The sequence below is a fragment of the Leptomonas pyrrhocoris genome, assembly GCF_001293395.1.
Source record: "Leptomonas pyrrhocoris isolate H10 chromosome Unknown, whole genome shotgun sequence".
NCBI lineage: Eukaryota > Euglenozoa > Kinetoplastea > Trypanosomatida > Trypanosomatidae > Leptomonas > Leptomonas pyrrhocoris.
Genome location: NW_015438374.1, coordinates 296,919 through 310,180, shown reverse-complemented (window position 1 = coordinate 310,180; position 13,262 = coordinate 296,919). Strand labels below are relative to the sequence as shown.

General features: G+C 54.5%; 3 protein-coding genes across 5 annotated transcripts; all 3 read right to left on the bottom strand.

Annotated features, from left to right (window-relative positions):
- Nucleotides 1-1,454: 1,454 nt before the first annotated feature.
- On the bottom strand, nt 1,455-4,029 carry ABB37_07363 (hypothetical protein; the record flags this gene model as incomplete). 3 transcript variants are annotated; one of them, XM_015805969.1, is made up of 1 exon in its annotated part: nt 1,455-4,029. In XM_015805969.1, exon 1 carries the CDS (start codon nt 3,372-3,374, stop codon nt 1,455-1,457), a length of 1,920 nt encoding a protein of 639 aa, XP_015655446.1. In that variant the 5' UTR covers nt 3,375-4,029. The 3 variants fall into 3 exon arrangements, with proteins under 3 accessions (XP_015655446.1, XP_015655447.1, XP_015655448.1); XM_015805970.1 differs by having other exon boundaries at nt 1,455-4,024; XM_015805971.1 differs by having other exon boundaries at nt 1,455-3,948.
- Nucleotides 4,030-4,782: 753 nt separating this feature from the next.
- Nucleotides 4,783-5,283, bottom strand: ABB37_07362 (hypothetical protein; the record flags this gene model as incomplete). The annotated part of the gene is made up of 1 exon (XM_015805968.1): nt 4,783-5,283. The coding sequence occupies one exon, from the start codon at nt 5,281-5,283 to the stop codon at nt 4,783-4,785; it is 501 nt and encodes a 166-aa protein (XP_015655445.1).
- Nucleotides 5,284-8,244: 2,961 nt separating this feature from the next.
- Nucleotides 8,245-10,531, bottom strand: ABB37_07361 (putative protein associated with differentiation 4; the record flags this gene model as incomplete). The annotated part of the gene is made up of 1 exon (XM_015805967.1): nt 8,245-10,531. The coding sequence occupies exon 1, from the start codon at nt 10,213-10,215 to the stop codon at nt 8,245-8,247; it is 1,971 nt and encodes a 656-aa protein (XP_015655444.1). The 5' UTR covers nt 10,216-10,531.
- Nucleotides 10,532-13,262: the final 2,731 nt, after the last annotated feature.

Here is a 13,262-nt window from a genome sequence, read left to right as displayed (position 1 = left end):
GGTGGATCTAAGAGAAAAAACTACGAGTCAGAATGGGAGGGGAAGGAAAGGCGGTTTGTGCATGTCATGCCCCGCGCGTGCTCCGGCACACAGCTTGGACTGCCAAACCGTCTCCTCTCCCCTCTTCTGCTCTTTACATTTCATGTTCGTTCTCATCGTTTCTTTATTATTTCTTTTGTAAGCCGGCCCTTATCCCTCCCCCTTCCCCTCCCTCTCATCGTGCCTACTCTTTAGAACTCTTCATCTCATGACCCAGAACAGTCGTTTTGTTGTTAAAAAGTGGAAGAGCCATGCGGCTTGGGCCGCCGACACAGAGACTAGGAAATAAAACCGCGCACAGCATGGGCAGATGATGTGGGGAAAAAAGGGAACGCAAAGGTGGCCGCTCTCTTCTCTCTCTCTCTCTTCTTCTTTGACACCTCATTCGGATCTCGCGCTGCTCCGTGAAGAGAGAAGAGAGAAGGAGAGGTGGCAGAGGGAAAAACAGAATAAATGTACAGCGGCAAGAGAAAACAAAATCACACATATATATAGATTCACGCACACCGCTTAACGCACACATCAACAACAACAACAGAAACTAAACAAAAAAAAAATATATAAGAACAGAATTCGCCGCGGCGACGCTGCCCACGAACGGGGGGCGAGCTGTCGTACGTCGTGGTAAACCAAGGTGAAGAACTCGGCTCTTGTGTTGTCGTTTGCTGCCGTCACTGAACAAGCATAGAGAAAACGCTTTTAAAAAGGAGCAGTTACGTGGTACTTCTCTCCTTGGTCGTTGCAGGCATGTTATTAGCCTCCGATTTGGGGAGGGTCGTGCGTCTACTTTGGAGAGCAGGAAGTCACGAAGAAATGCTAACAACGCTGGTCGGCATCTGCAGTCGCAAGCGCTTTTTGTCGACGCGTTGAACGCCCATACACGCATCCGCACCAGTAGTTTTACCAACTACGCCTATTGCGTGGCAGCGGCGAGTGGAAAACACTAGAGTGGAGTGGAGGAGGGAAAAATGGGAGACCCAGCAGAGCTATCCGTTTGCATAGGCGTAAAAGTGGAGAGCAACAGAAGCGGAGTTCGGTGGCGTCACCTCGTACAAGACACAGAGCAGCAGTTAGGCACGATCACCGCCGCCACATCCTTTTCTCAGAAAGAGCGTAGAGTGAGGAGGGCGGTGATGCAGAAAGCCACGTCCAAGATTAGAAGAGAAGAAGAGCGAGAGCGCGAGAGGCACACGCAGACAACAGCCTGCTCGCAAAGCGCCACCGTGAATAGTCCAACAAACCTTCGTAAAAGAAGCCTTCCACGCACCTGCGTTGTCTCCTCCTACGCATCCTCAAGGCGCGCCAATCCTTCCTGACACCTCCACCTCACCTCCTCGACCCTTCGTGATGCTGCCTCTGCTTTAATGTGTTTGCGAGGGAGACAATACACCACATCATGTTCTTTTCCTCTTTTTTTACGCACCCTGCCTCGGGCTGTCGAGTGAATCGCGGAGGTTCTCGCTATCGTCCTGTACAGCCGTCAGCTCACCCGTCACCACCACCATCTCCTTCCCCACGCTGACCGGCTCCACGTTGGCTGCCTCTTCCTTGATGCGGCGGCGCTCCGCCAGCACCTTGCGAGAGAAGCGCACGTAGCTGAAGTGCACGTACACGTCCGACAGCATCGCCGTCACGTTCAGGCCCATCATCACAAGCATCGGCATCAGCACACAGCCGCGGCCCAGACACTTCTTCACCCCCTGCTTCTCCGCCCGCGATGCGATCCACTCACCAAAGAGCAGGCGGTTCAGCAGGATGGCCGACAGCCACAGCGCGTTATAGCCGAAGTTGTAGTGCTTCGCCGCATCCTTCGCGTAGATGGTGCGCAGAACCAAGATCGTGATGCTTGCGCAGAAGCCGTTGCCCAGCGCAGCAATCGCGAAGGCGAGCAGCAGGGAGCGACCCGGCAACACCAGGAACAGCACGATCGAGACGATAATCAGTGCCGTCGGCACAAAGAAGGCGTACGTGATGGGGATGCGGTCCTCCGCCTTGCGCTTCTGCGTGTACGCCTCGAACACAGACATCAGCAGACGACCCACAGCACTGCCCGCACCGTTCAGCACCGTCAGCAGCGCCGACACCGTCGTGTCCAGGTTCTCCGTCTCCGTCAGCGCCTGGAAGACCGTCGACGCGTTGAAGATGATCACGAACTCGGAGCCGACGCCGCAGAACATCGTCCAGAAGATGCACCACAGCCGCACCGTGCAGCAGCTCTGCAGGAACGTCGTCTGGTACGCAGGCGCGATGTAGTCGATGTCCGTCAGCACCTCATTGCGCGTTGAGTCTTCGTCGGCCCCGTCAGCCATCTCCGCCCCCGCCTCCACGGCCTGCGCGGCAGCCGTCTTCTTTGTCGTACGGCGGTCCAGCCACGGGCACGGCGCCATCATCACAAGGAAGCAACACGACAGCACCACCGTAATGATCGCAAAGGTCTGCGGCCCCGACGCGGGCAGCTTCACGAAGGCGGACACAGCGCTCGTCGCCGGCAGGTACACCACCAGCACAAGAATCAGTGCGATGCCGAAGTAGAAGCGCCACATCGGCGGCTCCTTCACGAGGTACGCCGCGACCCCCGCCCCACGTACCTGCTTCTCCTCTTGGCTCAGGTGGCGCTGCTCGTAGCCGGTCAGGTGGTACGACGGTAGCCGCACAAACACCACGCACATCACGCCGACCACCACCACCATTGCCATCAGGAAGTAGAAGTAGTTCGCGGGCGTGTTCGGGAAGAAGCCGACGCGGATCGACCCGATGATCGCGGAGCCCAGCCCCATCAGCGTCTTCAGCAGCGCGATCACCCAGCCGCGCTTCGTCGGGAAGATGCTCAATAGCGTCACTACCGTTGCCAGGTCGAACAGCTGGCTGCCCAGGCTCAGCAGCGCGTTGAACACGCAGAAGCGCACAACGCTGCCGGTCACAACGCCCTGGAACGTCAGGCCCATCAGCAGCTGACCGAGCGGTGCCAGCACGCACGCCAGTACGTATACCGGCAGCGGCCCGAGATAGTCGTAGGTGAACCCATACGGCAACAAGAAGTAGCAGAACACCATGCCAACCGTGTTGATGGACGACATCTGGCGCGAGTCGTAGTTGTACTTCGTCTGCAGCGCCACACTGAAGAGGTTGAAGGAGTACGACGTGGACGCGCAGATCATGGCAAAGCACGCCAGCGTCATCAAAGCAAAGCGGCGTGATTCGCTGACCGGCTTCTGGTTGTGCAGGTCCAATCGAATGACATTGTGCGTGCTTTCGCTGCCATCGGTGTCACTAAGCTGGTGCGCATCCTTCCGGACCGGCTTCTCGGCACAGTCAGGTTCGCTGGTACGTGTCATCCTGTCGGCGAACGGCGGGTGGGAGAACAGCGGAAAGGAAGCAACGGCGAGAACGTGCGCGTGTGCGTGATGGATCGCAGCTGGGGAATTAATAAAAAAGAGGAGGGGGGAGAGAGCAAGAAGAAGCAGCAAGAAGAGGAAAGCTGACGTGCGTACCAGCGAACGGAGTCGACAAAGTTGTAGCGCACGCACTTGTGGATTCTTTTCTTATTACTTCTCTTCCACTTCCTTTTCTCGGTACAGTGAACACAATGCGCAACAGCGGTGTTTTTCGCGCGCGGAGGAAAAAAAGAGGAGAAATACGCAGAAACGAGGGAAACAAAGAACGATGGCACTCCTTCGAAATATATATATAGATCGGGTTCCTTAAAGTCACAATAGATTCGGTAATAGCAGAAAGCCGGAAACGCGGAGACTGCGGAGAGTAATGGAGTTCAGCAATGTGGGTGGATATGGGTGTGTGTGTGTGTTTCAAGTAAGACCGTCTTTGTTTCTTCCGATATTTTTTTTCTTCTGTAGAACAAAAAAAAGGGCGTGGGAAATGAAGAAACAGAAAAATACTCTGTGTGGCTCTGAACGAAAGAGCGAGCAAAGAAAAGGGAGAATGATGGGAAAGCAAAGGTTGTGAGGCGATTTTATTTACTGGTGCTTTACTAATGTACGCACGGAGGGCGGGGGAGAGAGAGAGAAGGGCAATACCCAAGACGAGTGCAGCGGTGACACCAAAGGCCCCAGAGAAAGCGAGGTCCATGCCAGTAGGAAGTGAGTCGGCCGGAATAAAGGAGAGGAAGCGAAAGAGCCAAAGAAAGATGATCATGACGGTCAGTAAAGTTTTTCTTCAGAGGAGAAGAATAGATCACACACACACACACGCATACATTCCACTTTCGCTGCCTCAATGAAGACAGCAAGAGGAACTTAGTTTTTTTCTCTTTCTTACAAACGTTTTTTATTCGGTTCCTTTGCGTGGATCATTTACGAGAGAAGTGAAGGCACAGCGTTAGAGCATCACATTCACGGCGGATATCACCGGTGGCTTGTTGCGCAGGCAGTAACAAAGCTACTCCAGTATGGAAGTGAACCTCGTGGGTTTGTCACACTTTCTTTAGCAAGAAACAAATCCACCTCTTACCTTTCTTTTCCTTTCTTCATATTCCTTCTGGATGCTGGGAATCAAGCCTGACTAGACACGTACGTGACATGACTAACAGAATATGATTAGATGCTCGAGAAGTATTTTAAAAAAATAATGATAACAACAACGTGAGGAGCGAAACGTAGAAACAGTGTCTCGTTCTCGATGACGGCTTCTCTTTTTATATAAGGAAAAACAAGAACAAGAAAAATACGTTTGCAGCAGAGAAATCAAAAAAAAACATTGAAGGAACATCGACATTTCGGTTGTCCTTCATTTCGCTTTCATGTTAACGGCTTCGTCGTCTGCTCCTCTTCGACGCTGTTTGGCACCGTTATTATTGTTAATGTTATTATTCGTCTTCGATTCTTTTGAGTCCCCCCACAGTCGAAGCACAAGACGGGTTGAGAAGGAAAACTTGGCACACCACTTGATGCTGCGAGTACAACACTCCGCCTCCTCCGAAAACCAAAAAAAAAAAAAGAAGAAACATATAATTAACAGCAACGAAGTGAAAACCGATTTCGCTGGCATTTGGCACCGTTGCCCTTTCTTCGTTATCTGCGATCGTCCGTTTCCTTTTTGGTCGTCCCACGTCTCAGCAGCCAGCCGGTTACTGCGTCGGTGACATATTTTCGTTGTCTGCCAGCTGTATGCGTGAAGGAGGGCACGCACGATAATACAGTGACGGATGTTAGAGCATCGGTAACGTAGAAAGGGGAAAGGGAAGAGAGAGAGAGGGGGGAGAGAGAAAAACAAAACAGAAACCCACATGGTTATCTGTTGTAGAAAACATGGAGAAAAGCACTCCAAAAGAGGCCCGTCATTATTACAGATGTGATGGATATTACTCGGACGCTTCTGCGAGCATCGCTTCGCTGCGCACGGAGTCTTCTCCGTACGGCAGACAAAGTGAAGCGTCCTCCTTTCCCTGCTGGTTATTCGCGACAATCAACAGCAATGAAAAAAAATCGGAAACGAAAAAGAAAAATTGCATTAGGTCCCGCGTGAAGCTGAGAACGGAGATCGGAGGTGCGCAGCCCGGGAAAAAGAAATAAGGAAGTTGGCGCACCTCCTTGTGGACGCATCCGTCTCGATCACGGTGACACCGAATTGAAGACACTTTTAAAGAGAAATGAGCGCGTAAAAACAATTAAAAGACTGAAGCCAGCCGACGGCAGTGGAGAGAAGAGGCGGTGAGGGCGAGCTCCACGCCGGCAACGACGTACAGCAATTCGCGTATAAAGAAACAAGTGCTGAGGGGCGGGTACCGGGAGAGGACAATCACGCAGCCGCACGCACACACGAGCATGCAGCACAGCACGCGACAGCTGGGGAACAGGATGCACAAGAAGCGAACTGGCCGGAAGACGTTGCACGCTCCCACAATTGGTCCGGCGTGTGTCGGTTTGTGAGGGATCTACGGAATACAACCATTTCCTCCCACACCACCACAACCAGCCCGCCTCTCCTCCACACAACGTCCGAGCGCTTCTTGGGCTCAAAAGTAGTCCACCTTATTGGGATTAGAACACAAAGTTTAACAGAAAAGGGAAAAAACAAAGGTGTTGTCTTTCCTGTTCTGACGGCGATCAGCGCATTTCGAATGGGGCACTGCTCTCTCTCTTCTTCCGCTGTTACTGTTTTCGTACTGTAGGTGGATCGGCGCGTGTACGTGAGGCAGACTTACACCCACACAAACGCACGCACGCGCATGCTCGCTTACACGCACCCGAAGAGCGCGAGAAACAACTCAACTGCGCGGAAAAGGTTAAGCTGCGCTGCCTCCTATGCAAACACGCACACACATTCACACCCATACATATGCACGACTAGTGGCAACGTCAATGTGGCGGAGAGCGGAGAAATAGGAAGAAAAAACGAAAGTGGTCCTCCGCCACGCACCGTGCAGAGCAGCAGGGGGCCAAACGAGAACAGCCGTTGACGGTGCATAACTCGGCAGGGCGACGTGGGTAAAGTTGCCGCGCCGCGCCACACGCATCCGCGACCAGAGAAGATACGAGACTGCATGCACGACACCACCAGTGGCAAAGAAACAAAACACCTACACAGAGCACACCTTTACTTCCCTCCTCCCGTTTTCCGTGTGCATGCGCCATGCAGCCTCGACTTGCGCCTCCCACAGCGAAACACGGCAAAAGACACACGCAATAACACAACGGCCCTTTCCCCACTTCTACAGGAAGGAACAGGGCACCAATACTCGATGGGGAACGGCCGCACGCCGATCGGCAACGACAGGAGGCCGGCTACCAGCCAGCCACTTTGTTTGCTCGTTTCGCTGCAGCTCTCACGCACGTAAAGAGTCCACCAAACAACACCAACACGGACGCGCTCTCGTTTCCCCCTGCATCCGCGGATGTCCCGGTGAGTCGACACCACGCAGAGAGCCGAGAGCCGAAAATGATGTAAATAAACATAAACGCATTGAAACACACAACATCGGAAACGATGAGTACAAGTCGGATACCATACGGCGTTTGATATCACTATACTCATGAACCGGACAAGTTAAAACAAAAAGGGAGGCTTCTCTTCCATCCTTCACGTGCCCTTAACGCTCCTTTTGGCAAATCTACATCAGGAAAAAATAGAGAAGCTTTCGCTTGGGCCGTCTTGGGTTCCGCGATCCATCACAGCAGTGCTTGATTCTGTTTCATAGCACGCACAATAGGTGTTGGCTAATGGAACCGCAGGAGTACGGCAGGCACAGCAGCAGGTGCCAGAGAGAAAAGAAGCACGTCTGCTGGTCCACCAGTACAGCCGCTCCGGAAAGAAGAAGAAAGTTCGTCAGAGAAGATGTATATATATAGGAGCGTAAAAGAGAAGTTACAGTAGGTAGAACTAAAAAGAAAATATATATATTGCCGTGTGTGTGACCCGTAACAGCAGCGGTAGAAGTAGAGCTCTCGCATGTCATACACGCACGCCGAATTGCTCTCGTCGCTCATCCTTCGCTGTGCGCTTCGCCGCTGCGCAGGTGGGAGCTTTTTGGCGTGCCTGCGCGAATCGATTCCACGTGTTTGTGTGTCGTGCTGCAGCTGCGCCGTCGTACATCTTGACGGCCAGGTGGCCTCTCGAGTCCACGCAGCTAGAAAGCGCCGATCCTGCTTGCGTCCGCGGTAAACAGACCACACAACACACACACAGGCAATCAAACAAACACGCTCATGTCTACTTACGCGGACAGAATAAGAAGATGAGGTCATCACCCACACCCGAATCGAGACAGTCTGAAATCACTGAAGAAATGCAGGCAAACAAGAGAATGAGGGTAAAACAGAAAAAGAAAAGGCATCCACGTTTAGAAAAACGTGTACAACAGCTCATCATCATCGTGGGCCTACAAAAGCATCGTTTTATAGAAACAAAGGTAAATGAAGTTACAGAGAAAGAGAAGGGAAGCTATTTATACTTTTAACGGAAAAAAGAACACGGGAGGTAGAAAGCATATATATCAGAGCCTGGAGACTCGAACAAAGCGAGGGGGGAAGAAACCGTGACTGCTTTTCTGTTTCCGAGGGGAGCCGTTGTCATCCGCATTTAACTGCCGTGAGTGCTGGCATCTCCTTCGGCGCAGCTCTTCAACCATTCGTAGCCGTTTGCGGCTGCTGCTGCGGATGCCGTTCGCGGTCCGTGGCGCTGTTCAGAAGACAAAGTAATCGATTCACCCACGAAGAGCAGCATAGGGGGCACACCACTGACACCTGTCTATCAGGGACGTGAATTCGACTGCACCGCCTCGCCGCGTGGCTCCCCGTCAGCGTCTGCAGGCGTGGTGTCCGAATGAAGGCTGTTGATCGCCTCGTTCATTTCGTGGTTGTGATGGGCGAGCTCGTGCAGACGGGCACGCTCGGCCAGAGTGCGCTGGCAGAAGGAACGGTACCGCAGGTGCAGCACCGCGTCCGTCGCAAAAGCAGTGCAGGCCAGTGCCATCAGTACGACCAGCGGCATCAGCACGCAGTGCTTGCCGTAGCAGCGATGATTCGCGTGGTTCTGCTTCTCCGCCTGCACCGTGTACCACTCACCGTAGAGGAAACGATTGAACACAAGCGAGGCGAGCATGGTGGCGGTGAAGCAGAAGTTGTAGTGCTTCGCAGGGTCCTTCGCGAAGATGGTGCGTGACACCAGGAGGGTCACACCGGCCAGGAAGCCGTTGCCGAGGGCAGCGACAACGTACGGCAGCGGCAGCGCAGCAGCCGGCAGCACAAGAAATAAGATGAGGGAAATGATGATCGAACCCGTCGGCAGGAACAGGGAAATCGTGATGGGGATGCGGTCCTCCGCCTTGCGCTTCTGCGTGTGAACCTCAAAGTACGACATCAGCAGACGACCCACCGCACTGCCCACACCGTTCAGCACCGTCAGCAGCGTGCTGAGCGAAGAGGAAGGGTCCTCGCCCTGCAGCGCCGCCAGAATGTTGGTGGCGTTGTAGATGATCACGAACTCGGACCCCACGACGGTGAACATGGTCCACCACAGCGCCCACAGCTCCAGGGTGCGAAGGTTGTGGATGAAGCTGCCCGGATAGGCAGGAGCGATGTAGTCGATCTCCAGCTCCCCCTCCTTCAAATCGTCCTCCTCCAGCATCGCTTCCGCCGTAACCGTGCTGTTGCCTTTGTGGATGTTGTCGTCGTTGCCCGCCGGCTCGCTCCTCTCGCAGTGCGGCTCATTCGTGTCGTGCTGCTTCCGCGCGTTGTTGCCCGAGTCGATCTTCAGCGCGAGGCTGATGTTCGCGTCCGCATCCAGGTCCTCCGAGTCCTCCTCCGGGTCCTCCAGCTTGGGGTCCCAGAAAGGCACCGGAGCCGCAACGACGAGGTACAGGAGCGTCAGAATCGTCGTCACAATGGCAAACGCCCTCTTCGCGGAGGAGTCGAGGTGGCGGTAGCTGGCCAGCGCACTCTGCGTGGGAAGGAATACGATCAGGACGATCAGAATCACAAAGCCGTAGACAAAGCGCCAGATCGGAGGCTTCTGGCGTAGGTACTGCGCCTTGGTGTTCTCGCGGCGCTGCCGCTCCTCGATGGGGAGGTGCGACAGCTGGTACTGCGTCAGGTGGTACTCCGGCAGCCGCAGAAAGACCATGCAGAGAACGCCAACCACGAGAGCCAGCGCGAAGAGGAAGAAGAAGTGCTTCTCCGGATCGGAGTGGAAGTAACCGGCGTACAGGCAGGCCACAAGCGCAGAGCCGAGTCCGGTGAAGGTCTTCAGCAGCGCCGTCACCGGGCCACGGTTGGTGGGGAAGTAGGACAGCACCGTTACACAGCACCCGAGATCGAAGAGCGAGCACCCGCACGACATCAATGCGTTGAAGACGCTCAACGTGGCGACGCTGCCGTTGATCTTGCCCATAAAGCACAGCGCAAGCAGCAGCGTGCCGAGCGGGAAGTAGATGGTGGCCAGAATAACAATGGGCAGAGGACCGAGATAATCGAAGAGAAAGGCGTAGGGTAGCACGCAGTACTGCACCACCAGGCCCACCGTCACGATGGTGCTCATATCACGCTGAGTGAAGTGGTAGCGCTCTTGCATATCCGCCGACACCAAGTTCCACGCATAGCTGAAGGAGCACACAATGCAGCCGAACGATCCGAGAACGAGGATGGCGAAACGCTTGTACTCGCTGACCGGCTTCTGCGGGCCGCTGGCCAGCTTCACGATCTCAACCTTCTCGTGCGTCTCCATCGTGGACAGAGGGAGAGGGAGGGGTGGGAAGCACGGCTCGTCTTTTGCCTCTGCCCGTAAAGCCTCGATGAGAGAGCGGCAGTAGAGGAGAGCAAGGAGGGGGACAGAGACAGCGTCACTGTGGGGTGGGCGCTGTCGATCAAGCCCGTGGCGCCGCCGAGAAAGGGGCGGGAGCGAGAAGACGAAAATGAGAGGCAGAGGCACCTGCAGCGAAAGTCGGTGCGCCGACCGGGAGAGGTAATGGCGAAACAAGAAACAAGAATGGTGTAAAGGGATGCGTGGAAAATGCAAAAGCGGTTACTTCTTAGCTTGTTCTGCGTGAGGTGTGCGTCGCAGGGAAGTTTGCGGCGGCGTTTGTCGGGTGTCACGGCGCGTGTCAGTGAGACAACGCAGATGGAAAAGAGAATGAAAAGGCAGGAAGAGGAGCACGTCCAATGGATGGTGAGCTACGACGGATCGGCATTCTGCGTTCTGCTTCGCCACGGCCCATCGCCCCTACACAACACATGGCAGCGCATCGCAGGCAGGTGGGCAGGCACGCGCAGCCGCCTCCACACGCCGCGCATTCCCCCATTCCTTGTGTCATCGTCGCGCGTGTGTGTTTCACAGACACCTGACGCTGCGCAGCAAGCGAACGGCAGCGAACGGCAGCGAAAGCACCGTCGAAAGAGCGTTGCACGACATGAATTCTTCTACGCACACGCTGGGCACGGCTGGTTAGCTGCGCCAGGTTACAGATGAGGCGCGGGTGTTTCCCCTTCCGATCGTTGTATTGTCCTCCTTTGGCTACGTCGTCTCCCATCGACGCCGAACACACGCGGCACGATGAAGGAAAGACCGGGCGAAAAGTCACGTGCGATTCTTACACTCTCGCCCAACAACAACAAGAGGGATTGCTTTAGGTCCCGCGTGAAGCTGAGAACGGAGATCGGAGGTGCGCAGCCCGGGAAAAAGAAATAAGGAAGTTGGCGCACCTCCTTGTGGACGCATCCGTCTCGATCACGGTGACACCGAATTGAAGACACTTTTAAAGAGAAATGAGCGCGTAAAAACAATTAAAAGACTGAAGCCAGCCGACGGCAGTGGAGAGAAGAGGCGGTGAGGGCGAGCTCCACGCCGGCAACGACGTACAGCAATTCGCGTATAAAGAAACAAGTGCTGAGGGGCGGGTACCGGGAGAGGACAATCACGCAGCCGCACGCACACACGAGCATGCAGCACAGCACGCGACAGCTGGGGAACAGGATGCACAAGAAGCGAACTGGCCGGAAGACGTTGCACGCTCCCACAATTGGTCCGGCGTGTGTCGGTTTGTGAGGGATCTACGGAATACAACCATTTCCTCCCACACCACCACAACCAGCCCGCCTCTCCTCCACACAACGTCCGAGCGCTTCTTGGGCTCAAAAGTAGTCCACCTTATTGGGATTAGAACACAAAGTTTAACAGAAAAGGGAAAAAACAAAGGTGTTGTCTTTCCTGTTCTGACGGCGATCAGCGCATTTCGAATGGGGCACTGCTCTCTCTCTTCTTCCGCTGTTACTGTTTTCGTACTGTAGGTGGATCGGCGCGTGTACGTGAGGCAGACTTACACCCACACAAACGCACGCACGCGCATGCTCGCTTACACGCACCCGAAGAGCGCGAGAAACAACTCAACTGCGCGGAAAAGGTTAAGCTGCGCTGCCTCCTATGCAAACACGCACACACATTCACACCCATACATATGCACGACTAGTGGCAACGTCAATGTGGCGGAGAGCGGAGAAATAGGAAGAAAAAACGAAAGTGGTCCTCCGCCACGCACCGTGCAGAGCAGCAGGGGGCCAAACGAGAACAGCCGTTGACGGTGCATAACTCGGCAGGGCGACGTGGGTAAAGTTGCCGCGCCGCGCCACACGCATCCGCGACCAGAGAAGATACGAGACTGCATGCACGACACCACCAGTGGCAAAGAAACAAAACACCTACACAGAGCACACCTTTACTTCCCTCCTCCCGTTTTCCGTGTGCATGCGCCATGCAGCCTCGACTTGCGCCTCCCACAGCGAAACACGGCAAAAGACACACGCAATAACACAACGGCCCTTTCCCCACTTCTACAGGAAGGAACAGGGCACCAATACTCGATGGGGAACGGCCGCACGCCGATCGGCAACGACAGGAGGCCGGCTACCAGCCAGCCACTTTGTTTGCTCGTTTCGCTGCAGCTCTCACGCACGTAAAGAGTCCACCAAACAACACCAACACGGACGCGCTCTCGTTTCCCCCTGCATCCGCGGATGTCCCGGTGAGTCGACACCACGCAGAGAGCCGAGAGCCGAAAATGATGTAAATAAACATAAACGCATTGAAACACACAACATCGGAAACGATGAGTACAAGTCGGATACCATACGGCGTTTGATATCACTATACTCATGAACCGGACAAGTTAAAACAAAAAGGGAGGCTTCTCTTCCATCCTTCACGTGCCCTTAACGCTCCTTTTGGCAAATCTACATCAGGAAAAAATAGAGAAGCTTTCGCTTGGGCCGTCTTGGGTTCCGCGATCCATCACAGCAGTGCTTGATTCTGTTTCATAGCACGCACAATAGGTGTTGGCTAATGGAACCGCAGGAGTACGGCAGGCACAGCAGCAGGTGCCAGAGAGAAAAGAAGCACGTCTGCTGGTCCACCAGTACAGCCGCTCCGGAAAGAAGAAGAAAGTTCGTCAGAGAAGATGTATATATATAGGAGCGTAAAAGAGAAGTTACAGTAGGTAGAACTAAAAAGAAAATATATATATTGCCGTGTGTGTGACCCGTAACAGCAGCGGTAGAAGTAGAGCTCTCGCATGTCATACACGCACGCCGAATTGCTCTCGTCGCTCATCCTTCGCTGTGCGCTTCGCCGCTGCGCAGGTGGGAGCTTTTTGGCGTGCCTGCGCGAATCGATTCCACGTGTTTGTGTGTCGTGCTGCAGCTGCGCCGTCGTACATCTTGACGGCCAGGTGGCCTCTCGAGTCCACGCAGCTAGAAAGCGCCGATCCTGCTTGCGTCCGCGGT